At 45.3% G+C, this 23,856-nt stretch overlaps 1 protein-coding gene across 2 annotated transcripts; it reads left to right on the forward strand.

The window, feature by feature from the left end:
• The first annotated feature begins 982 nt into the window (after positions 1 to 982).
• Positions 983 to 20,930, forward strand: Cd83 (CD83 molecule). Of its 2 annotated transcripts, XM_005066343.4 has the most exons (5): positions 1,096 to 1,343; positions 1,435 to 1,556; positions 15,656 to 15,851; positions 17,657 to 17,763; positions 19,397 to 20,930. In XM_005066343.4, the coding sequence occupies exons 1-5, from the start codon at positions 1,307 to 1,309 to the stop codon at positions 19,523 to 19,525; spliced, it is 591 nt and encodes a 196-aa protein (XP_005066400.1). In that variant the 5' UTR covers positions 1,096 to 1,306; the 3' UTR covers positions 19,526 to 20,930. The 2 variants fall into 2 exon arrangements, with proteins under 2 accessions (XP_012965981.1, XP_005066400.1); XM_013110527.3 differs by lacking the exon at positions 19,397 to 20,930 and having other exon boundaries at positions 983 to 1,343; positions 15,656 to 15,844; positions 17,657 to 17,743.
• The last annotated feature ends 2,926 nt before the right edge of the window (positions 20,931 to 23,856 follow it).

The following is a 23,856-nucleotide window of genomic DNA, read 5'->3' on the forward strand; positions in this document are numbered from 1 at the left end:
GGCAGGGGAATGGAGGGAGGAGCTGGGAGGACTGGAGTTGGGGAGTACAAGGTGGACGTGACAAAAACAGAATGCATTCACATATGAAGGAAAAAATAATACAATAACAGTGCTGCCCAAGTACTCAATACTGTCTAATGGGTTCTGAATTGTGGACCAACGCAACATGGCACAGCCACTAAGCAGTTGCTGAAATTAATTTTAGTATTGGGAAGCTGCTCATAAACTGTTAAACTGAGCTGACGCAAGACAGAAAGATAGTAGGAAGGGTGAGAAGGGTAAGCCATTAAAACATGTACATAGGTGTGGAAGTCAATACACCAAGGGGTTAAGGGGATTGCTTCTGGATGTGTTAGAGGCGACTTCTTTTGTTTTCTAAATAACCTAATTTGTGGTGTCCATACACTTGTGGATGTGGGTATCCCCTGGAGAGTGGTTGACCTGCAGGGAGAAGGTGGCTACCTTAAGGAAAACAGATTCTCCCTTCCCCAGATGCCTCATTTAGGGGTGGGAACTTGTGATTCCCGGCCCCCTCCAGGTTGAAAGGTTGAATGCATTGGTCTTGTGCAGATCATCATTATAGCTGTGAATTCAAGAGTGGCGTGTCCTGAAGACACTGGGTCACTCTGATCCTTCCAGACCTCTGGCTCCTAAAATCTTTCTAGCCCCCCCTCCTCCAAGCGCCCCTCTTCCCCATGGTCTCTGAGCTTTGGAGAACGGATGCTACACAGATGGACTCAATCTTCTTTTAGACATTGTTTTCTAAAATACTTACGAGCATGCATGTAATTAATGTGTTAGTGTAAAAAGATCTCCTTTGTTCAAACAATGTAAACAAGGCCGGATGATAACCCGGAGAGAAGGCAGGGAGCCAAGGATTGCAGGCATATGCCACTTCTCTGAAAGTCTAGTGTGTCTGTCCCTATCACAAAATCTGGAGAGCAGCAACGTCGCCAACAGTCCTGGGCTTCAGAGGAAGCTGCCCATTGTCTCTGAACCTACATGCGCGGCCCTATGGCCTGGTTCCCTGCTTGGGTTTGAGGGTCATCGAGCCGGTGTTGCGCGTGCCATCGCTGCTTCCGAAGCCGCAGGGCGCGGGGCCGTTCCGCGGAGCTGCTTGTCCCCGCTGGCCAGCCGCAGCAGCGACGCGGACTTGGGGACGCGTGCGCGGGGCGGGGACCTGGTCACCCGCCTCCTCCGGCTGGGGAGTCCCCGGGGCCAGCGCGCGGGGAAGTCCCGAGCGCGGGTACAAGAACGCGGCGCGCGCCCAGGAGGGCGGCCTGGACGGTGGCGCAGCGCTCCAGCCATGTCGCAAGGTCTCCAGCTCCTTCTCCTCGGCTGCGGTACGGCCCCCAGTCCGTCGCCCCCACGCTGCCTGCGACTCCGGCTCGGTGGCCTGGCTTACGCTGCTCTATCTCTCCCTCTCTCTTACAGCTTGCAGCCTGGCTCCCGCGATGGCGATGCGGGAGGTGACGGTGGCTTGCTCCGAGACCGCGGACCTGCCATGCACAGCGCCCTGGGACCCACAGCTCTCCTACAGGGTGTCCTGGGCCAAGGTAAGCGCGGGGGTCTGAGCGGGTTTCTTGTGGGGACTACGGAAGCAGACAGCCAAGGGCCTCTCCTGAGGCCCCGGGTTGGGGACTCCAGCTATTCTGATACTCCACCTTCTTCCACCGGGCTGCATTTGCATCCGCATCCAGAACTCAAGCCCCTTTATGTTAATTCCTGACCGATCACGATCAAAGGCAGCTTGGCGTGAATGATCCCACAGAGGTTTGCAAGGGATTGGATCCATGCCGCAGGGCACCTGTGGGCGCAGCCAGGAGGCTGCAGAGAAAGCAACGTGGGCCTAGATTTAGACATGGTACAGAAAGCACGACCCCAGACTCCCGATGTCTTGTGCCTTGTGACCATGACACTTACAAAATACACAGAGAGAGGAGCATTTGAGAGGAAGGTCTCAAAAAGGGTCTCAAGTGATCTTGGCGTGGCCACAGGAGGTAGTTAGGAGTGGGTTTTTTTTTTTCTCTTTGTAGCTAAGGCTTGCCATTGGCTCGCCCCCACCTTGCTTCTGCTCTCTCTGGCAGTCTCTGAGGGGGTCCGGTCATGAATGAGGATTTCCATAGGAACTTATGGCAGCTGGGGGCCCAAACAGGAGTGAATGCTTCTCTGCCCCCTTGGTGGGAAATTAAGTTGTACAAGGAAGGATACTTGAAAAGGCTTCCTTTCAGCTAGATCTCAAGACTCCAAAATTGTAATGCCTGTGGTATTTTAAAGCCCTGCTGCTGTAACTTAATAGAGCTGGCCTTTGCATCCCTTCTTTAAGTGAGGTTCTGAGGCAGGCCACCTCCATTTTAAGGCAAACGAATTAAATCCCGGGGGGTTTGCTGACTTACCTCTGAGGAAACCTCTGTCTTGTTCTCGGTTTCCACAAAGCACAGGGCTTCCCACTGTGAAAGATGCTACAAAAGCTTTCAGCATGGATGGGTGTTTAAACATGCAAGGCAGCATAGGAGGGATAAGTGTGTGTGTGTGCGTGTGTGTGTGTGTGCGTGTGTGTGTGTGTGCGCGTGTGTGTGTGTGTGGTGTTTAACCACTTTAACCAATTGTCTGGACTAAGGGGTGGTAGCTCAGTGGTACAGTGCTTGCTTAGCATGCAAAAGGTCTTGGGTTCGAAACCCCAAGCATTAAAGAAAAACAAAACTAGTTAGCCAAATGGAAATTGCCAAGTCTCCAAGGACAAGGACTGTACCAGTGTTTCCTGCATTCTGCCCAGTGTCTACCCTGTTACTGAATCTAAGCTGGCACCATGAGGGAGGTGGCACTATGGAGACCTCAGGACACAGTCGTGTAGAACATTACAGGACAGTGAGTGTGGGTGTATGTTGGGTGAGGTAGAGTGGGTGAGCGAGTCAGGGGTTCCTATTGCTTCTTTCTTTCTCCTTTCTTCCCTTTGAGCTCAGAGAACAGGAGTCCAAAATTGTTTGAGTAGTCAAAACAATAGCACTTTAAAAAATGTTGTAAAAGCAATATTTGAGGGCTCACCATATGCCAGACGGTGGGAATAAATATTTACATATATTATCTACCTCTGTCTACTGGAACAGTGTGAGCTTAAGAGACTAGAACTATGCCTGTTCCTACTTCCTGATGAAGAGACAGAGCCTGGGGGAGCAAAATAAGTGGGCTTTGACCCAAGCTGTCAGATTCCAGATCTTGGGTTGTTAGACTGTCTTGATACCTGACTTTTTACCTTAGTTACTTTGGGTAAAGAAAAGCAAAGTGTCCCCGAGCCAGCCAGACAGTGGACTTAGCCATCTCAAGGAGGAAGCAAACATGAAGCCACGATCCCTCCCAGACTGTAATTAAAAAAGAAAGCATCATTAATATCCCCGGGGGAGTAATTAAAAAGTACTCATGAAACAAGTAGATGAAATTTCAGACTGTGAAGTTCAAACAGTTGTCAAGTTAAATCTTCTCGCCCAGGGTCGTTTGGAATGGTTCAGTAAATCATAGCAATTAGCCTTTGACCTCTCGTTGGATGTCGGCAGATGATGTAACTCTGTAATGTATGTGCTTGTTTATTGGACATAGTTCTTGCAAGGTCTGGCCTGGAGGTCTCTTAAAAATTCTTTCTAGAAAAAAAAAGTGTGTGTGTGTGTGTGTGTGTGTTACAGTGCTTGCTTAATATGAATGAAGCTCTGGTGATAAAAGGAAAAGGTATCTCTGTTCTCATCTGGGTTTGGTGGTTAGAGGAGAGGTACAGTGCTGACCCACTAACCAAGTACCTTGAAATCAGTATGAACTATTTCTTCCAGGACTTTTGTTATTTTCCAAGCCCCAAATTAACAGATTTGCATTGTTGCTGCTTGTATGACAAAAATGGGTAGAAAGTTCTAGAAAGAAGACCACTGGTGAGATACTAAAAGGTATTTTATGGATGAAGCATCCTATGTGTGGGATCAGTGTATGGAGAGCAGAGTCCCCTTGAAGTTTCACTGTCTGCCACACTGAAACACACTCTTCAGGCCTTCTGCCTATCACAACAGTGGTTACAAGGACACATGGCATAAAATTCCATTGGGTCCCATAGAACATCCCGCAGCTAGCCAGTTGGCACCGATGCCTTGTGCTTAAAAAAGGACTCCTGCAAGCCATACCTTAAAAATACCATTTGCCTTTTACCAAAAACTCCAAGCAGATGGAGTTCAGTTAGTGTCTGTATAAACACTGATGGATTGGGCCGTGTCAGACTTTGTTCTTTGTTTCTAAGATGTGGTGATGGGGAGGCCGGAGGGACCCAACAGAGACAAGCATAGAAGATCAAAGGCCAAAAGCAGACGGTACCAACCCAGTGTCCTGTAGCACAGCTCTCCCTTCTGTGGCCCGTGCCCTCCTAACTGGAACCCCTGAAGATGCCTTCTTCCCTTCCCTTTTAAAGTAGAATGGAAGATGGAGAAGAAATAGGAAAATTAATAGGTTATATCCACTGGGACTGTAACTCAAGTTAGCTTTTTGAAGTTCTGATAGATTGCAGCTTGGGTGGGAGGAGGTAGTTTGAGAACACAGGGAAATATGCTTTGATCCCATTCTTATGCTGTTGGCCATGACATTTATTTGCATTGTGGTTTCGGAGGATGGACCTGGATATAAGGGTCTGTATGAGGGGCTGTGCCTGTACTTGATGGAGTGTCTCTGTTGTCTGTGCTCGTTTCCACGAAGCTCAGAAGGTTTGAAGAGAGAACACAACTCCAGATAGACAGCTTTGGCCATGGTCGGTGTCCTTCTCTGCTAACAAGGAGAGGCTTACTGTGCAGATACAGCGCCATCCTTGATCATGCTAGGAGGCCGGACGACCTACAGTGAGGCAAACTGAAAGGGGATATCTGATGTGGCCTCTGGGTGATACTGTGGGGGTGGGGACAGCCATGTGTCACAAGACATGCTCTATTTAGATGATTGTCAAAGGAAGGGAGAAAGGAGAAGTAAGACAGTGATTTCAGAGAATGGGCCACACTTGACTTTAGGGGTTAGAAAAGCTTTGAGTAGGGCAGATCGTGGGTGGTCTGGCCCAATGCTGCCTTCTGTTTCTGACACTCATGCCGGGGGCACTGCTGGAAAACAGGTCATCTGACAGTGCGAGGCTAGGCCACACCAGTGTATTGGCCTCAGCTGTATTGCAGTCTCCCTTGGATGCTGGCCACTAAGGTATTTCCTCTCTACCAGTGTGTGATGCTGAGCTCCAAGGGCAAAGCCTCTGGAAAGAGCAGAGGGGTCAGGGTTGAAACCATCCCTGGGGGCTACCCGTGAGTTAATAGGTACTACTTGTTGAGTTTCCCTGATTCTCAGAGGCAATCTAAGATCATGATTTCTGGAGAAAAAGAAACATTTCCATATTAAATTTGGAAGTACTGAAAATCTGAAATGTGAGAACTGTATGTGCACTAGACTCAAAGAGAAACACCACTGTCCCCATAGGCATGTGTCCTCCTTGCTTTGGAAAAATCAATTTTAGCTCAAACTGTGAAAGACATAAAGTTGGTTTTTTTTTCCGTGTCCTTCATATTTAAACCATTATTGTAATACAAGTATGTGTCAAGTCCTGGGCCTGGTGATAGTTATCCCAAAATCAACATGGAGAAGATGACTCAGCCAGTAAAGTGCTTTAGAGCCCCAGCACCCATGTGAAAAAAGTAGCTTCAATGGCTAGGGTCTGTAACACCAGTGCAGATGGCCAGGGATAGGGGGAATCCCCAAAGCTCATTAGCCAGGGAATCTAGTCAAATCCGTGAGTTGTTTGAGAGACCCTGTCTTGACAGACTAGGTGGAGGGTGATAGAGGAAGACATCAGATATCCACATACATGAACATACACGTATACACACCTATACCCACACTCAGAGACAAAGCAAACATTTCCAGAGTAGCATCTTAAGTAAGGGCATAGAAGTATACCACATAGCAGCCTTGGTCCAAGTGAGGTAACTAGTGATCCAGAAAGGAAAATTACACAGCAGGTAAACCCAGAGATGATGCTGGGGCACCCAGGATGGAGACAAAATGTGCAGTACTCTAATGTCAAATGATAGTGAATCCACGACATGCTATCTCAGCGGTGGTGAGCCACTGAAGGATTTTCAGAGAATGATGACATACAAATCTAAGGAAGAGCACATTTCTCAAGGTGATGGGAAGAACGGAACTCATCCATGAAGACACATCTTTGGAAGCCTGTGATCTTTTACTGCACTGAAACTCCCATCAGGCTAGCTCTTTGGAGGTTACAGCACGTCTTTGTTTCTTTGGATTTTCTCCATCACCATTTCTGTGTGGTCAAGGAAGGTTGAGGCCACCTCTGAGAGGACGGAGGAAGTCTCAGCCAGACTAGAATGGTGGCTCATTGAGGGCTTGGACATGGCCGAATATGGCTGAACATGGCTGAACATGGTCTTCTGGAAGGTAGAAAGAGGGCAGCCATGAATTGAAGAGAAACACCACCAACAACAAGAAAAAACCCCAAACAAACCAATACATGTTTTCCATGAATACGAGGGGGAACCCGAATCACATGAGGACTGGGTTTCCTGGTTTTATTCTTAGTGTGTCACTGCATGGAAAAAGGAGAAGTTTGCAGGAGGTCTCCATGACGCAGTCAGGACTAAAATCAAATTCAGTATCTTAAAAAGAGTAACAGGACTAAAAATGGTAGACAGGACTAACGTAAAATTCATTACCTTAAAAAAGGGTAAAACTGCTTCCATAACCTTGGCGACTTCAGCAATGATTCTAAAGGTGTGTGTGTGTGTGTGTGTGTGTGTGTGTGTGTGTGTTTGTTGTTTCATGGAGATGCTCTGGGTAAAATTCCTGTGTGTGCCAGGTGGAGCCAGTACTGATTCGGAAGACCAGGGTGTAGAAACATCACAAGACAGTTACTTGTGGCACCAGAGTCACCTGCATATTTCAATCTGAGCTGGTGGCTGGAGAGGATTACAGATCCAGATGGAGAAGAACTTCCCGAAAGGAAAGATGATGGTGGCCACAAGCTGTGTCAGTCACTTTGGACCAGACTTTCTGGGTCAGTCTAGAGTGCCATTCTTTGAAAAAAGGAGGCACAAACGTAGGTAGGGCTGTCCCGGAAGTTGGGGCTACATGGGCAAAGTTCCCTGCATGCCACCCCTTATGTAGAGGTCTGTGTATGTGTGGCCTCGTCAGTTGAGACTTTCTGTTACAGGAATTGCTATTCTATCTTGAAGAAAAGAAACTATGTTGACTTACCCATGATGTATTAGGTTTTTTATTTTACTTTTAACATTCCCATCACATATAAGCCAACATAGTTCCTTTTCTTTAAGAAAAGTTGGACTTAGAGGTTTGTGAATATTCTCCAGGCTTGGCGGCATTTCATCTCTCCTCTTTCCCAGTCTTTATTTTGATTTTATTGCTGGCTTCTTCCTGGCAGGGAAATAGTAGATGATAAACACACTTGCATATTTTCCCCTAACAACATTTTTCTGATTAGATTTTTCTTCTAATAGGACAAGTATCTGACTATTCTTAAGTGTCTATGATTGCACTGGCTGCCAATCACAACTAGTCTCTGAGGTCATGGGATGTCAGGCCAGAGTCAATTAGACTTCCTCCAGACTCAAGGGGTTCTTGTGGCTCTGTGAAGGACAAGAACTCAGAGTCCAGTAGGTACCACAAGATGTCAACCTTGGGATGGCTGATGAGAATAACAAGGGGTTCGTTGCCATCCATGCCCCAGCTTCTGAAGACTTTTCCACTTTATTAGATGATATTTGGAAGAATCAGAATGCTATGGTGTTTAGGAGACACGCTGGTCAGCTAACAAATTTCTTTGTAGAGGGCTGGAGAGGTGCTTTAGTCGGTGAAATGTTTGCTGTGGAAGTATGAAGACCTGGATCTGATCTCCAGGACAGTGAAAAAAAGTAGGGTGTGATGGTATAGATACCTGGAGCTGACTGCCCAGCTGGCCTAACCAATCAAAAAAGTCTCAGGAGAGTCTGTCATGAAAAGCAAACCAACAATCGGAAAACAAGATTGGATGGTGCCAAAAGAGGAAGGGCTACTGAGGCTGTCTTCACAGGCACAGGCACAGGAACACCACACCACACACACACACCACACCACACACACACTCACACACACATACATGTGCGTGTACACACATGCCACACACATGCACACACACACTACATACACATACCACACACACATACCACACCACACCATACCACAAACACATCACACACACACCACACACACCACACCACACACAACACACACATGCACACACCACACCACACCCACACACCACACACCCCCACACACCACACCACACACACACCACACATCACACAAACACCACACATCACACACACACACCACACCACACACAAACACACCACACACACACCATACACCACACACACACCACACACCACACACAAACACACCACACCACACATACACCATATACCACACACACACCACACACACACACCACACACACACACCACACATCACACACACACATCACACACAAACACCACACACCACACACACACAACACACCACACACAACACACCACACACACACACCACACACCATACATCACACACACACACCACACACACACCACACACCACACACATACACCCACCACACCACACACACACCACACAGCACACACACACACACCACACAAACACCACAGCCCCACACACATCACCCCCACACACAACACACCACACATACACCATACACCACACACACACCGCGCACACACCACACACCACATACACACCACACACATACACACAATATGAGAACATGAGATTTCTTCCTAAAGCAATGGATTGAGATTTGTAGGATAATTTTACCAGAAAGAAGCCAAGGAGGATGAACTGGGAGGAAGGAGAGACTGGATGGAGAGGGAAACCATCAACTATAGCGACATCTTCCACCTTCAGGTCTCCCGACTCCACAGTGCTGCTAAGCGCTTGTCACTTGACTTTGTAATGTATTCCTTCTACAAGGGAATGGACGGCATGAAGTGACCGACTGGAAATGACCCGATTAGCTAATGCAGAGGTTTTCTGATTTGGAAGTTAACAAGCTTGCCAGATTCTCACTATTTCTCAAATTCATTCATTTATTCAAAATGTGTATTCTGAATCCTTCCTGTGTGCAGTGAACAATTTAGCATGCTGAATGAAGCCTTGGATATGAATTTAAAAATTAACATCGTTAGGGCTTTCCATGTGATTGGTACCATACTTAAGGTATGTGTGCAACACCATAAATATCTTCACACCATTTCTGTAAGGCATGGTAACTTACTCCTGGGCTCAATGGGTACAAACTAACCTGAAGCTGCTCAGCTAGTCACCAAAAGCAGTAGTAGGGCTGGGAATGGTTCCCACTCCACCCCACTCCGAAGTCAACGCTCTTAATTAGGCCACCTCTGCCATACTCATTACTCTTGGTAACAGTCATAAATCCGACTCTGTCTGCTAGACTCAGTACATTTCAAAGTAGAAAATCATTTTTCTAATAAAGCTACACTCAGAAAAAATCCGACATTAATGCTCATACATTTTATCCTCATTATGACATCAACCTCAGAGCCAAACTATTTTGCACACTATAAAGAGCTGTTTTTATGATGAATGGAGATTATATTAGCACTTTAATTGAGTTAAAACCAAAGTACATGAATGTTAGTGCACAAGAAATACAATTAACAAAAAGCTGTTTCAGTATGTTTGGGACATATCAGATTAATGTAATGACACCTTTAAACACTTGAAGTCTCTCTCTTTCAATGTGCTTTATCCAGTTGGTAAGTGAAATGCTTAAATCCCGTGTCACTTTTCCTTTCAAAAGAAACCTTTCTTTTCATCAAGTTTTGGTCACATTTTTAATATATCTAATATCTGATGAATTCAAACCTCAAGTTTGTGGTCAAAACTCCTTGTTTGCTATAGGAATAGTAATGTTGCCTTAACAATCAAATTTGGCCATTTGTAGAAAGTCCACATGGAGTGTGTGTGTGTTGTGTGTGTGTGTGTGTGTGTGACACGTGTGTGTTGTGTGTGTATGTGATGTGAATGTGTGTTTTGTGGATATGTGCGTTGCGTCCATGTGTATTGTGTATGTATATTCATGCATCTGTGCCTGTGTTTGTGGAGGCTGGAACCTGGGGTTAAGATGCCTTTCTTGGTTACCCCCCCGCCTTACTTTCTTGTGACAAGGTGTCTTTACTGAATCTGGAGTTCACTATTTCATCTAGACCTGTTGGCCAATGAGTCCCTGGGGCTCACTCACCTGTCTCTACACTCTTAGTACTGGGGCTCCAGGCGTGGCTGGGTTTTACATGGGGATTGAGGATCTGAACTCATAGCCTCACACTTACACAGCAGGCACTTTGACCTATGTGCTATTCCTCAAGCCTCCGAGATCTCTGCATATTTTTTATTTTGAGACAAGGTCTCTCTGAGTTGGCTAAGCTCATTTTGAACTTCCAGTCCTCCTGTCTCAGCCTTCTGAGGAACTGGGGTTACAGGCTGTCCTACCAGGTCTGATTAATTGTCACATATTTTAACAAAACTACACAAATTTGTTTAAAAAAACCATTTGACTTGGTAGTTCTTAGTAGAAATATGGAATCTATCCTAATATTATTTACTTAGTTTGTACTCATTCAAATTTGTCTATCATTTATTTTAAAAAATCTATTTGATTCACATGTTCTTAAAATTAGTACTTGTGTTTGCTTGATGTTGTGCTCAACAAATTAAAGAGAAAGCTCAGTTTAATTTAGGTCTCTGGCTTCCTTAAGGTCAACTCTCTATCTTAGAGAAAGAATGCGATATTTCGATCATTTATTCAAATTGGAAACCTTAAGAAAAATCAAAGTCCTTGGGTTTTCTGTAAATGGATGTCACATTTTTTTCTAATTCAATAAAAAAAGTTCAGTTGTCAGCATAAAAGTTAAACCACAGAGTGTGGATATTTAAGACAGCATTGGATTGAGCATTTTGAGAAATTAATTTGCCCAAATTATGTTGTGCTTTCACACGCTGTATGGCAATATTAGTATCACGGAGTGTGCATTAAACAGTTCCCGTCAATTATGTTTGCCTATGAATGAATCGGAGGGTTCCTTTTGTTATAAATTACTATTTCCTAAAATGTTTTTGCAGAGAAGCAATGAAACGCTTTTAGACTTGGAATGTTTAAAAAGCTGCTCTTGCCAGTGGCTGATTTTGAGCCAGCTCCAATGCTCATAAGAACTGAGGAAGCAAAGAGGGGCTGGTCCAAACATGATTCTACCTTTCTCCTCCCTCTGGAACATCTCCTTCAGCCCCCGGTGCTGCTTCGACCACAGTGCATTCATTTGACACGGCATGATAACATATGCCTGGCCACGGGTCTTTTGAGAATCATTTGAAGTATTACATAAGGGGTTTCCTGGGCAACCATAGTGCCATAGTCTGGGTTTTGAGCATGGAATACAAACAAAAGTGGTTGACACTTTTACAGTAGTGGGAGAGTCTGTGTTTCTCAGGTAAAGTCACATGAAAAGAAAGGTCTGCCCCCACCCAATTTGGATAGTTATATCTTAAAACAACAAAAGAAAGGGCAACATTGCATACACCTCAAGCATAAAAGTAGGAGGGAGCTGTGGAATATTTCCAGGTGCACTGTATGACTTTGACCACTGTGTCCATCTTTTCCATGGCTTCAACGTTTTCCGTCTCAATGACCTGTGGCCAACTATAGTATAAAATTTTAAATGAAGCATTGCATAAACAAACAATTCCCACGTTTTACATCATTTGTTGTTCAGAGTGGCATGGTAAAACCCTTACACCTTGTCCTGTCTGGGATGTGAATCACCTTTTGTTCAGCTCAGCCACACAGTATAGCTGCTTTCCACTGGCAACTAAGTAGTCTTCGTGACCATCAGACACAATTAGTATCAGGTTGCTTGCATTCAAATCTTCCAATTTAGTTAACAGTGGGCCCAAGATACAACAATAGTGATGCTAGCAGTTTGGATATGCCAAAGAAAAACCATAAAGTGTTTCCTATAAGGAAACAGATGAGTTACTAAGAAAAGATGAAAACCCAAGTTTCATGCTGAGATTGCTGAGGCCTGTGGTAACAATGCATCCTTTATCCTGATATTTTGAAGAAGGGAAAAGAAATGCTTGCTCGTTCAGTTGTCTGCAAAAGCCATGATCATGGTGTGTCGCAAATGCTTCATTGAGATAGAAAAGGAATTAATTTTGTGGGCAGAAAATGTGCACAGAAAACCCACGCCTGCTTTAGAAACTAAACTGCCCTGAGTGGGTATGTATAGGAGAAAACCATTGTGCGTTTCTATAAACAGGCTCAGTTCTACCTGTGATTTCACATATCCCCTAAAGGCCTTGGACAGATTCCCATGGATAAGACGCGACATCATTGTGGTTATTTATCAAGCGGAGTGCTGTCATTCATTTGGCAAGAGTTCTTGGTTTGGCTAGCTCCCTGGCACTGGTCCTCTGTGGCGCTGGGAAGAAAGGGTCTTTGGAGAAGACCTGTGAGAGTGGAGGTATTTGGCTGTAATTCCACTGATGGTCGTGATGGTTCAGCAAGGCAGAATTTGGCAGGCTATTGCGTCGACAACCTTTTCCCGCATCTCCCTTCATTTCTTCCTTCTGTCCTTATTATCCCACCTGGCTTTTGTTTTCCTACTAGCAACTGGAATGGGATAACTAGAATTGTTCCTGAATCCCATAAAAATCTGACCACAAAGTGTACTCCTTGCTGTTGGAGCTGCCTTGTTGCAAAACTAATTCCTTTGCAGATTGCTACCGCCAAGCAGCTGTGATCTCCTCCATCAGCCTGCTTCTCAAGTCTCAACAGTTAGCTTTGCATCGTCGACTATACAGCAGCTCCTGGGACGGACGGCTGTTGGTTTTGATCTTGACTTTGTCATGGGCTTTTCTGAACTGAGAGGGGGCCCTCTTGATGGAAAAGAGCTCCCGGGGAGGAAAGCAGAGGCAGGTCATCGCTCAGCGCCTGCTGCAGCCGTATTTGCCACTGAGAGTTGATTTAGGAAAAAAGAGATGGATGGGGCAGTGACCAGGGCTGCACAGAGACTGGGGTGGGTTAATCAGCTCAGGTTGATCTAATGTGACGGCGACATAGGTGGACACTGCTGGACAGTCAGGGGTGGAGAATGTCATAAGCCATGAGGAGCTGGCTCTCCCTGCCTTTGAGTCTGTCGGATGCTCTGTTTCTCTGATGGCTCTTCATCCGCCTCCTTTCATTGCTTTGTGTTTAAGCATGCTCCTGTGAATGTGTGTGCATGTGTATACATGAGTGTGGAGACCAGGTGTCATTGTTAGGTGTCACTCAACCACTGCCTGCCTTATTTTTTGAGACAGGGTCTTCCATTGAGCCCAGAGCTCCCCAGGTTGACTAGACTGACTGGCTCTCAAGCCCCAGGAACACTTCTGTCTCTACTGGTCCAGCGTGGGGATTATGGGTGTGCTCCCATCACACCAAGTTGTTTTATGTCAGGGCTGAGGATTGAACTCAGGTCCTCACGCTTGGACAGCAAGCACTTTCCTGGCTGAACCAAGTCCTTTGCCCTGTATTTCTGTTGTGCTGCTGTATTTATGGACCTCCAAAGGCCCCTGATTTTAGTTTTCACCTCGAGATTCTTGATCATTTAGTAAGGAACTTTTGAAAATGGGAAGGACTGCCAAGAGACGTTGTTTATGTTCACAGACAGCCTGACAAGAGCCGTTCTTTTCTGCTTGCTTCTGACAGTGAGCATAAATCTGCCAGCAGATGGCTCTGTAGCCCGCTCCACAGGAATGTCAGCACACTGAAAGCCTGGACTGAAGCCACGTGACCTTGCAGTGCAGAGCTGGGCTTCCGCTGAACGCCAAGTGTGTGCGTTTGTGTCCATGCACACACACATAAGGGAGCACGTGCACTTTTATCTCACAGACTGACCCCATGGTTATCTAGTTTCCTCCAGAGTCCCCTCTGAATGCTGAGGAGTGGCAGCATCTCCTCATTCACTATTTGCAGCTGTTGGCATAGAGAAGTCTGGTAATGTGACCCTTTTTCTGAGGTGACTCTTGGGTGCTCTTATGATAGCAGGGATGTCACTTGTCCCAGGGCTACCTATTTTACTTAAAATATTATGAGGCATTTTGGTGTTTTTTAAAAAAATTAATTGCGCATTTCTCTGAGTGTGAACCTTGTGAACAGTGTGCTGTGGTGTCCAAAGGTTGAATGCGCCTAAAGCCATTTGGGTGGAGGTGAGTGTAGATTAGAAATACGTTTAGGCCTTGCAAGCATGAGGACCTGAGTTCGATTCACAGAGCCCACAGTAAAAAGCCAGATGTAGAGGGGCATATTTGTAGTCTCAGTGCTGTAGTCAGGTCTGGTACTCACTGGCAAGCCAGGCTAGCCTGCATGGAAAGTTTCAGGCTGTGAGAGACCCTGTCTCAAAACACAAAGTGGATCTCACCTGAGAAGTGCAGCAGAGGTTGTCTACAGGCTTCTACACACACACACACCTGCACACATGAAAACATAAACACACACACACCTGCACACATGAGCATGTGCATGTGTGCATGCACAAATACATACACACTAAGAGATGTATGGGAAAGAGAGAAGATATTGAATGTGGTGTATGTTACACTTCTAAGCAGAAGAACATGCTGAAAACAGCCCGTAACTGAATCTCCAAGATAGCTCAAGAGAAATTAAAAATATATAATTTAATAATACATTTAGAAAAATTAAATTGCTTGGCTAGCCTGGGCATCTAGCCCATCAGGATGGCTTGCTGCTGTCTTTCCCTATGTAGTTTGATATGACTCATCAAACCTCCTCATACAAAACAAACAAAAACAAAAACCCAAAATCAAAACAACCAAACCAAAACAAAACAAAAAACCTCCTCATGTCATTCTCCTCAGTATCTTGCTGCCTCAGAAGAGAGATAAGGAAGTTACTACATCCTTCGTGACCTTAAACATCGAAGGTGCTTGCCAACAGGGGCTGTTGCTCATCTGTGCCTTCGGTTCAGTTGAGTTGTCTAGCAGTGGGTTTTTTTGTTTTGTTTTGTTTTGTTTTGTTTTAACAGATTTAGGAAGCTTTCCAAGAAGCAGACTGGCATCCAAGATTAAGAACCAGATAGTGGATAAGCTAGCATCTGAAACAAGCAAAATACAATACAAAACAAAACACAAAAGAACACGTAAGAGAACACTTAAGAGAGAACAAGAGCAAAATCCAACCCAGAGTGATGCACACGGTGCTCTCGCTCACCCCAGCAGGGTAGAGGTTGGGTTACTGGTGCTCCAATCACAAAACACATTCTGGTCTTATTTCAAAGCAAACATAGCCTTAGAGAGTTTTCTGTAGATTCTCTTCTCCTCTGAATTCACAGGTATAAAAAACAAACAACAACAAAAAACAAAAACAAAAAACAGAAAGTCACCACATCTTGCTTGACAAACAGGCACTTTTGATGGTTTTATGATAACGAGTTGTGAGCCCTTCCTATCAGTCTGGTGGTTAAGTCTGACTCTGGTTGCTTCCTCACAGCTCTCAGAGGGTGGCAATGAGAGGATGGAGCTCCCCCAGAGCAGGCAAAACAACTCCTCTGAGGCACCCGGGACAAAGTCTTATTCCCTGACGATCCAAAACACCACCATTTGCAGCTCTGGTACCTACAGGTGTGCCCTGCAGGAGCTTGGAGGGCAGCGCAACTTCAGTGGCACTGTGATTTTGAAAGTGACAGGTGAGCTCACCTTGCTTCCTCTTACAGACTGGGGCGTGCTTTCTGTGGGCCCCGAAGAAGTCTCTCCTCTTCCAGAATCTGACCCTGCAGTTTAGGAAAACATCTGTGGCTGGAAGTGAATTCCTCTGAAGAACATGAGTGTTTTTTTTCTATGTGGCTTAACCTATGCATTGACTTTTGCCCGACATTTGCGGGGACTAAGGCCAGAAATGACAAACACATTGCCTGTAAGGCCTTGGGTTTGCACAACAGTTACACTCTCGTGTCACGTGTGTGAAAGCTATTAGGACTAAGATAATACTCTCCAGATCACAAGACCATGACTGCTTTTGAAAGGGCCAGCCAGTGTCTTCACTTTGCTGCCTGCTGCCTCTGTGTGCTCATTCGCATACACAACCTCACACTCTTTTCAATAGCCAGCCTTCTGCCCTGGTTTGCTTGTCTTTGTGATACATTGTACACTTGCCATGCAATGCGTGGATTAACTAAATATACATCTTTCCCAGGGACAAGCAATTCTCTGTTCTGTAACTTTTTTCCTCAGCACACAGTAGGCCCTCAACAAATATCCAAATGGGTAAGGAATGGGAATAGCCTAACAGGGGAGAGTTAGGAGGGACAGGAAGGAACTGAAGAGCATAGCTGGTTGCCTTCCATCCTCTCTTCCAACACAGTATTACCTCCGAGTTAAGGGTCAGACTGGAATGAATTGTTTAGATCTGGCTCAAACGTTAATAGTGACACGAGTGTGTAGCTTGTTTTGTCACTGTTCTAATCTAAGCCTCATCTCTCAAATGGGGCCAGTGACATCTGCATGCTGAGTTTGTTGTTAAATTTAATGAAATATGACACTAGGATGCTATGTATGGTGCCTGAGGTAGATAGAATACTCAGTCATAATTGTTAGGGATCCCTAAGATAATGTCTCCCAACCTTTTCCATTGAATTATAGACCCTCATGAGAATCTATTCCTAGACAACTGCATTGCAATTTTCAATCTAATCTCAATTCTGTAAGACTCAAGGGAACAATTTCTTGGAATCATCTGCCTGCTGCCTGCCCCTGCCCAGGCAGTGAGCCAAGCCCATTGGCAACCTCACTGTAGCACAAGCCAAATATCAGCCAGTGTCTGAATGGGACACAGCCCTTCTCCCAGACTGTTCCTGGCTGGGTCTTGCCTGCTGCTCTACTCTAGTGCCATAGCCACAGCCTCAGGGAGATGGTCCTCCACCCTATGCTGCTGGCCTTTCTAAGAACGCAGTTGAGTGTCTGGGAATGGTAGAATGCTCAGCTAGTATGCAGGCAACCCTAGGTTCAGTTTGTAGAACCTATAAAGACTAGGGGTGGTAGCACATGCCTATAATCTGAGCACTTAGAAGGTGGAGGCAGGAGGATCAAGGAGTTCTGAGTCATCTCTGTTACATGATGAGTTCAAGGCCAACTTAGACCTCATGATACCCCATCTCAAGAAGACAGACAAAACAAAGCTTTTGAAAAAGAACAGGCAGATCCCCAGCCTCATTTTCTAGTCTGAGTCCCTTAAATTGAGGTTCCTTACCTAAGACTTCACCTAGTCACAAAAAGTTATGGTAGTTTATGGTCCTGGAAGCTCAACAAACATACTACCCATTCTGTGGCAAACAGCCAGAGCGATATGACAGCAGTCACTTAAGACTGTTGTCACTGCCACCATGACTGGTCTTTCCTGAGGGTGGGGATGGGGATACTAGGACCAGAGGAAGCAGGAATGGGGCAGGGTAGAACAGGCCTTCAGTGTCTTCATAGATTCCCTTTCTTTCTTAAGGATGCCCTAAGGAAGCTGCCGAGTCACCTTTCAGGAAGTACAGGGCTGAAGCCGTGCTGCTCTTCTCTCTGGTCATTTTCTACCTGACACTCATCATTTTCACTTGCGTAAGTATCTGTTCAAAACATCTGTTGCTGTGACATGGTCCCCAGGGCCCCACTGACTCCTGTAGGTTTTGTAGACAGCATGGATCATTGAAAGCTTACCCTCTGAAGGCTGGAAGTTTGAGGCCTCCACACTGGGAAGTGCACTGGGATTCCTCCAGCTTGCTTTTGGTTTAGTGAGTCACTTGGAGCATTGTGTAAAGCCTGTGAGGTGATGCAGGTAACACGGGTGGGGTTGTGTAGGAAAGTCTGAAGAATCCATGAAGACCTGAAGGACTTGTGGTCACGATGTGGCCACCCATCCACCACCTCAGGGCAGAGGCCTTACTCTTGCAATGTCGTGGCATCCCTGTTGATCACACTGCCCTGAGCCCGTTTTCTCTTAGTGGATCCACTCACAGGTTTGCACTTCCCATCCTTTTTAAGATTTAATCCTAAGAAGTCAGAATGCTAGGGCACCCAAAAGGTCCTCTGCAGGGACGGTTGACTGAAAGTACTTGGGCCTTCTCGACATGCCCTTTAGCATATCGGTTATAGCCTCCGGATGGAAGCCCTTAAGCCCGTTTTTTTTTGCCTGGCTATTCACCTGGACTGACCATGGGCCTCTGGGAACAGGGCCATTTAAGATTCTGACAAACTGGGAAGCAGTCATCCCCATAAGTCTCCAGGTTACAGAAGGGCTGGCTACATGGGAACCAGAATAGACTCATCCTGGAGCCATCCCAAGGCTGGTTCTTGTCACCTACTATGTCCTTGTATTCAGTTGTTCCTCCCTCTTACCATGTAAATCATGTTTCTGATTTCTGTCTTAAAAAGCAATCAACAACCACCACATCCCACTCCATAACTTTATAAAATTATTTATATTATATAAAATTCAAGTCACCAGTTTATTTTTTAAAAAACAGAACAAAATGAAATACTAGTGTTTCATAGTCGGGCAAAGGTGAAAAAAGTGTATTTTTGCAATACTCATGACTTTGAAATTAATTGTTGAGTAACATACTAAGATCTTTCTGAATGTTATCAATTTCTTAAAGAATGATTACATCAATTAATCTGAAAAAGTTTCTTAAGGCAAGTGTATTTTTGGTGCTACTATTCATTAAATTTAGAGTCTTTCATAAATCTGCTTCAAATAAAATAGGGACTTCATTTGAAATAATTTTTAAATAAAAAGCAAATATATACAAATAAAGCAAAAGACTTCCATGAGACTCTCCTGCATACAGAGCATTCTGCCAACCACTACATGGGATAGAAGTGGGTGCTATGTCTCTGGCCTCCTAGAGCTGGCAATTTGGTCAGTAGGGTTGTTTGTTCATAAGAAGGTAAGTATGGTGGTCAGTACATTTAAGATGATTGCCTTTGGTTTCTTGTTGGCAGCTGTCCACTTCCATAGGTACTGGCTTTCCATATTGTGTTGAAAGTAGGGGCTAGAGGGCATGGCAGTTGGGAGTCAGTGAGTCTCCTGATGAGATTTGGAAACATCAGGGAAGTGGTACTTACAGTTTGTAAAGAATGAGGGTGGTGCTTCCAAAATGAGGTGTTCAGACACCTCTTGGGGCATAGTGTGACAGTCACCAAGTTTTCTCATTAACTGGTTCCTCAAATCTTTTCATTTTGCCTTTTACAGAAGTTTGCACGACTACAGAGTATTTTTCCAGATATTTCTAAACCTGGTACGGAACAAGCTTTTCTTCCAGTCACCTCCCCAAGCAAGCATTCGGGGCTAGTGACCCTTCCCAAGACAGAAACAGTATGAGTAGGGTCTCTTCTGGGTTTTACAAAGCCAAGGGCACATCAAATCAGTGTACCTGAATGCTGCCTGGACAAGAGAAGAATGAGCCCCACCCTCTGACGGCAACCTTCCTTTGAAGTCCTTCACCTGCCAGTGGGTTCCACACTACTCCCTGCCATGGGGTCTTGAGCACCATCACATGATCATGAAGCATGGGGCCATCACTGCTTCTCTATGGCTGTCAGCTCAGCGTTTCATATGGCTATCTGGTCAACCTCTTGAATGCTTTTCAGTCATGTAAAAGCTATGGTGAGATGCAGGTGGAGCAGGGTCATGGGAAATTTGAACACTCCGAGCTGGCCCTGTGACAGACTCCCGAGGACAGCTGTCCTCTTCTACATCTGGGATACATCTCTTTGAATTTGTCCTGTTTTGTTGCACCACCAGTCCAGATGTCTCACATCTGGCAGAAATTGACAGGCCAAGCTGTGAGCCAGTGGGAAATATTTAGCAAATAATTTCCCAGTGTGAAGGTCCTGCTATCAGTAAGGAGTATTGTGTGTACCTAGAAATGAGAGGTCAATGACCTGTTCCTCAGCAGGACCTTTTCATCTGGAAAAGACATCCATAAACCGGCAATACAGAGGGATGCCACATTTATTTTTTTAATCTACAAGTACTTGTCAAAGAAGAATTTTATGTTTTTCAAAGAAGAATGTTTGTTTTCTTTTTTAAAAAATGGTTGTCTAGTTAGAGAGCATTGCTAGCTGACGAGCAGCCTGAGTGAATATGGAGTGTCCCTCAGAATAGGGACAAGCTAGAAGCACTGTACAATGTCCTGCTGGGAAGGGCAGACCACAGACTGTGTTACTTGAAGTCTGGCCACAGTTGTCCAAGCCTGTCTGTAGGATCCTGAATGAGTCCCTTGTGGTTTTCACTTTCTGGATTGTAAACCAGAAGGTTTTGTCTGGGTTGACTAAAAAGGATGTGAAAACGCTTTGGGAAAGCTGAAGGTACTGTACACAGTGGCCACCCCACTGGGTTGTTTATTTTGTTGATATCCTAGCATTCTGGAGCTGAGGGAATGCCTATCATGTCTCACCCTTCCAATCTACCAAACAAAGAAGGATATGAAGAGACGTCACTACAAAGAGGACGGTACCATGTCTGCTGTGAGAACTCTTCCTGAGACATGTGGAGACTGGACCTTGTGTCTTGTTCTTGAAGATACTGAGCCACAGCAGGAGGGAGTTCTCAGATGTTGCATTTCTCTAATGAACTTGGCCCCTTCCTCATTTGCTTCCCAAAGATATCTTGTCCCTTTAATGGTGTATACATCATCCGCACTGACATGAGAGTGAAAGCAGTGTTGAGCTGACCCAGTGTTTACCTCTTACCTCTTTCATGCTATTAAAGGTGTGCATGTGAAGAGCAGTGTTCGTCTCTTCTTTATTTTTATTTTTTGTTTGTTTGGTTTTTTTGGAGACAGGGTTTCTTTGTATTGTTTTGGAAGCTGTCCTGGAACTCGCTCTGTAGACCAGGCTGGTCTCGAACTCACAGAGATCCACTTGCCTCTGCCTCCCGAGTGCTGGGATTAAAGGTGTGCGCTACCAATGCCTGGCATGTGTTCATCTCTTCTATCTTTAAAATGATTCAGATTTTGAGATGGATGCTTGAATGCTGATTCGGGAATAAGAATGCAGAAATGGTCCTGGTAAAGGACTGGATGCTTTCCTGTGTCTGGGTGGAGGGCAGGGACATATGGCTGTCAGACCTCTGTGACATGGCATTCCTTCTTCTAAGTCTACCAGATCCATCCTGGAGCTGCATCCCTACCAGCTAGTACATGGTCAGCTTGGCCACCTATGTTACCAAGTGGGAGAATCCAAAGAGAGGCTCTACTTCTAAATGTGTGAAGTCAGAAGCACTGATCTTGGGATTCTTGAGATTTTATTCAAGGTTTTCAAATAGACACCTAAGCCCTAAGCTGCCAGGAAAGATCTATACAAAGTGCTTGTGGTGGCTGTAAAAGCATCGTGGATGAGAGGCTTTGTGAAGATGAACACATGTGAAGTGTCTGTCAAAGCTGAAGAATCTCTTTGAATGGATTCAAGCCCATTGTCCAGTGCTTTACAAACGTGCTGACAACTTAGTATCACGTCGAGGAACTCAGACCTCTTATCTGACGTTGTGTCACCTCAGCCAGGATTCAGAGTAAGAATAGTGATTTGCTTGCTAGATATGCTTGGAAGATTAGGTGAGGGAGTCCACGGAAGGGCTAGGTGTCTAGTGGTGTTCAGACAGGAGGGCAGGAAAGGAGGAAAGGGGAGCAGAAGAAATGGCAGTGCCCACACATTTTCGACCAGCTTGTTTTATTAAGAGGAATAAAATGACTTGTTGGGTGCTGCATGTTGCCTTCTGAGGATTAATACGCATTGAAATAAACACTCCGTGGGCATGAGAACTATTGTGTGAGACCAGGGAGGAGGGTTCCCCTGTTGCTTTAGATAATCTTAACTAGAAATATGATTAAAGTTTGACGGCAGGTTGACCTCATGTTTCACACCTAATCTTTAGTGTTGAAAAATGTGTGTGTGTGTGTGTGTGTGTGTGTGTAAGAGAGACAGACACACACAGAGAGAGACAGTCACAGAGAGACAGAGACAGAGAGAGACATGCACACGGAGATAAAGACAGAGGGAGGGGAGGGGGAGAGGGAAGAGAGTGAAGGGGCAATAATGTAGAAAGGGAGAGAGGGAGAGAAAAAGAGAGAGGGATGAAAAATGAGAGAAGAAAGAGGAGAGGAAGAAGGGAAAGGGAGAGAGGGGGCAGAAGAGAGAGAAGATGGAAATGGCAAAAAGGAAGGGAACAAGAAAGAGGAGGGGGAGAGGGGAAGGGGGCCAGGAGAAGCAGAGAGACAGGGAGGGAGGGAGAAGAGGAGGGGGAGAAAGGGAGAGGGGGAGGGGAGGGGAGAGACGGAGACATAGAGAGAGACAGAGAGAGAAGAGAATGGAGAACTTACTGGCTTTTTGCGCCCTAGTTGAATCCTACCCACTATTTCAAAGGACCCTGGACTGCATTTACTTTGTCATCACCATTGGGGAGAGCCTTGCTCTCACACTTTTCCTTGTCGTGGAATTAGATCTACAGTTGTACAGTTGATTTTGCCTTGGGGTGTCCCAGGACATGAATACAAACATATCAGCTGCATGCTATAAATATAGTCTGTCAGGGTTGTGGCCTCTCAGACACAGGCAGCAGAGTGAGGCCATATTTATCCCAGATCACAGTCCATAGTCACAGAACCCTGAGCTGTCCTTTCATTGGTAGCTTTGTTTGGTGGCATTGATTGGGCAATAATAATACTGTGTATTTCCTTTGTAAAAGTGGCACACAAGGAGGAGTTGGAGAAGTTACTCGGTGGTTGAGAGCGCTTGTTCTTTCAGAGGACCCAAGTTCTGCTCCCAGACTCCACCCTAGTTCCAGGGAATCAGCCTTCTGTCCTCCATGGGCACTGCATGCATGTGGTGTGCACATGTACATGCAGACAATCCCGTGCAAATAAAATACATCTTCAAAAAAATAACACAGAGTGCCAGAACAGGAGCTGTGCACCTCATTTCCTCACTTTCCCTGGTAGTGTTGTATTTGCAGAGTCAGTCTAGATTCTGATTGGTTGGTGAGATGCAGCTGTCAGTCCTGTGTCCAGAGTCTGTCACTGATGTCTATTGTCCCCTTTCTGGATTTGCTTGGTTTTGAATTTTCATGTTTGAACTATATAAGAAATTAAAAGTCTCGTTTTGCCTTTCTGTACTGGTGTGTGTGTGTGTGTGTGTGTGTTTGAGTGTGTGTATGTGTGTCTCTGTGTGTGTGTGAGCATGTGCATGCGTGTGTCCGTATGTGTAATGACAGTAAAGTTAAACATAAGTATATATATATATTTTTTTGGTTTTTCGAGACAGGGTTTCTCTGTATTGTTTTGGAGGCTGTCAGTCCAGCCTGGCCTCAAACTCACAGAGATCCACCTGCCTCTGCCTCCCGAGTGCTGGGATTAATGGTGTGCGCCCCCACCGCCCGGCAACATAAGTATATTAACTGAGTGTTAGCCCTAGACAGGCACTTTGAAAGACTTAAAAAAAAGCCAAACTCAATCCTTTCTTTGAAAGAGCATCCATTCTGGCGGAAGGAGACGTGATCCAGGTGCAGTACACTTAGTTACTTGGTGAACTTAGCATTGTGGAGAAATATGAACAGTAACAGGGAATAGTGGAACTGTCTGATTTCTTCTGGGAAAGACCCGGGAAGGTGTACTAGTTACTTTTCTTACTGCTGTTACCCAGCAGAAGCAACTTAGA

Source organism: Mesocricetus auratus, unplaced genomic scaffold (assembly GCF_017639785.1).
Source record: "Mesocricetus auratus isolate SY011 unplaced genomic scaffold, BCM_Maur_2.0 Super-Scaffold_100013, whole genome shotgun sequence".
NCBI classification, from domain to species: domain Eukaryota; kingdom Metazoa; phylum Chordata; class Mammalia; order Rodentia; family Cricetidae; genus Mesocricetus; species Mesocricetus auratus.

Excerpts from the sequence above, each read along its gene's own strand:
- Cd83 (XM_005066343.4), top strand. The coding sequence starts at position 1,307 with ATGTCGCAAGGTCTCCAGCTCCTTCTCCTCGGCTGCG. Across the intron at positions 1,557-15,655 it reads ACAGGGTGTCCTGGGCCAAG|CTCTCAGAGGGTGGCAATGA; the intron begins GTAAGCGCGGGG and ends GCTTCCTCACAG. Across the intron at positions 15,852-17,656 it reads TGTGATTTTGAAAGTGACAG|GATGCCCTAAGGAAGCTGCC; the intron begins GTGAGCTCACCT and ends TTCTTTCTTAAG.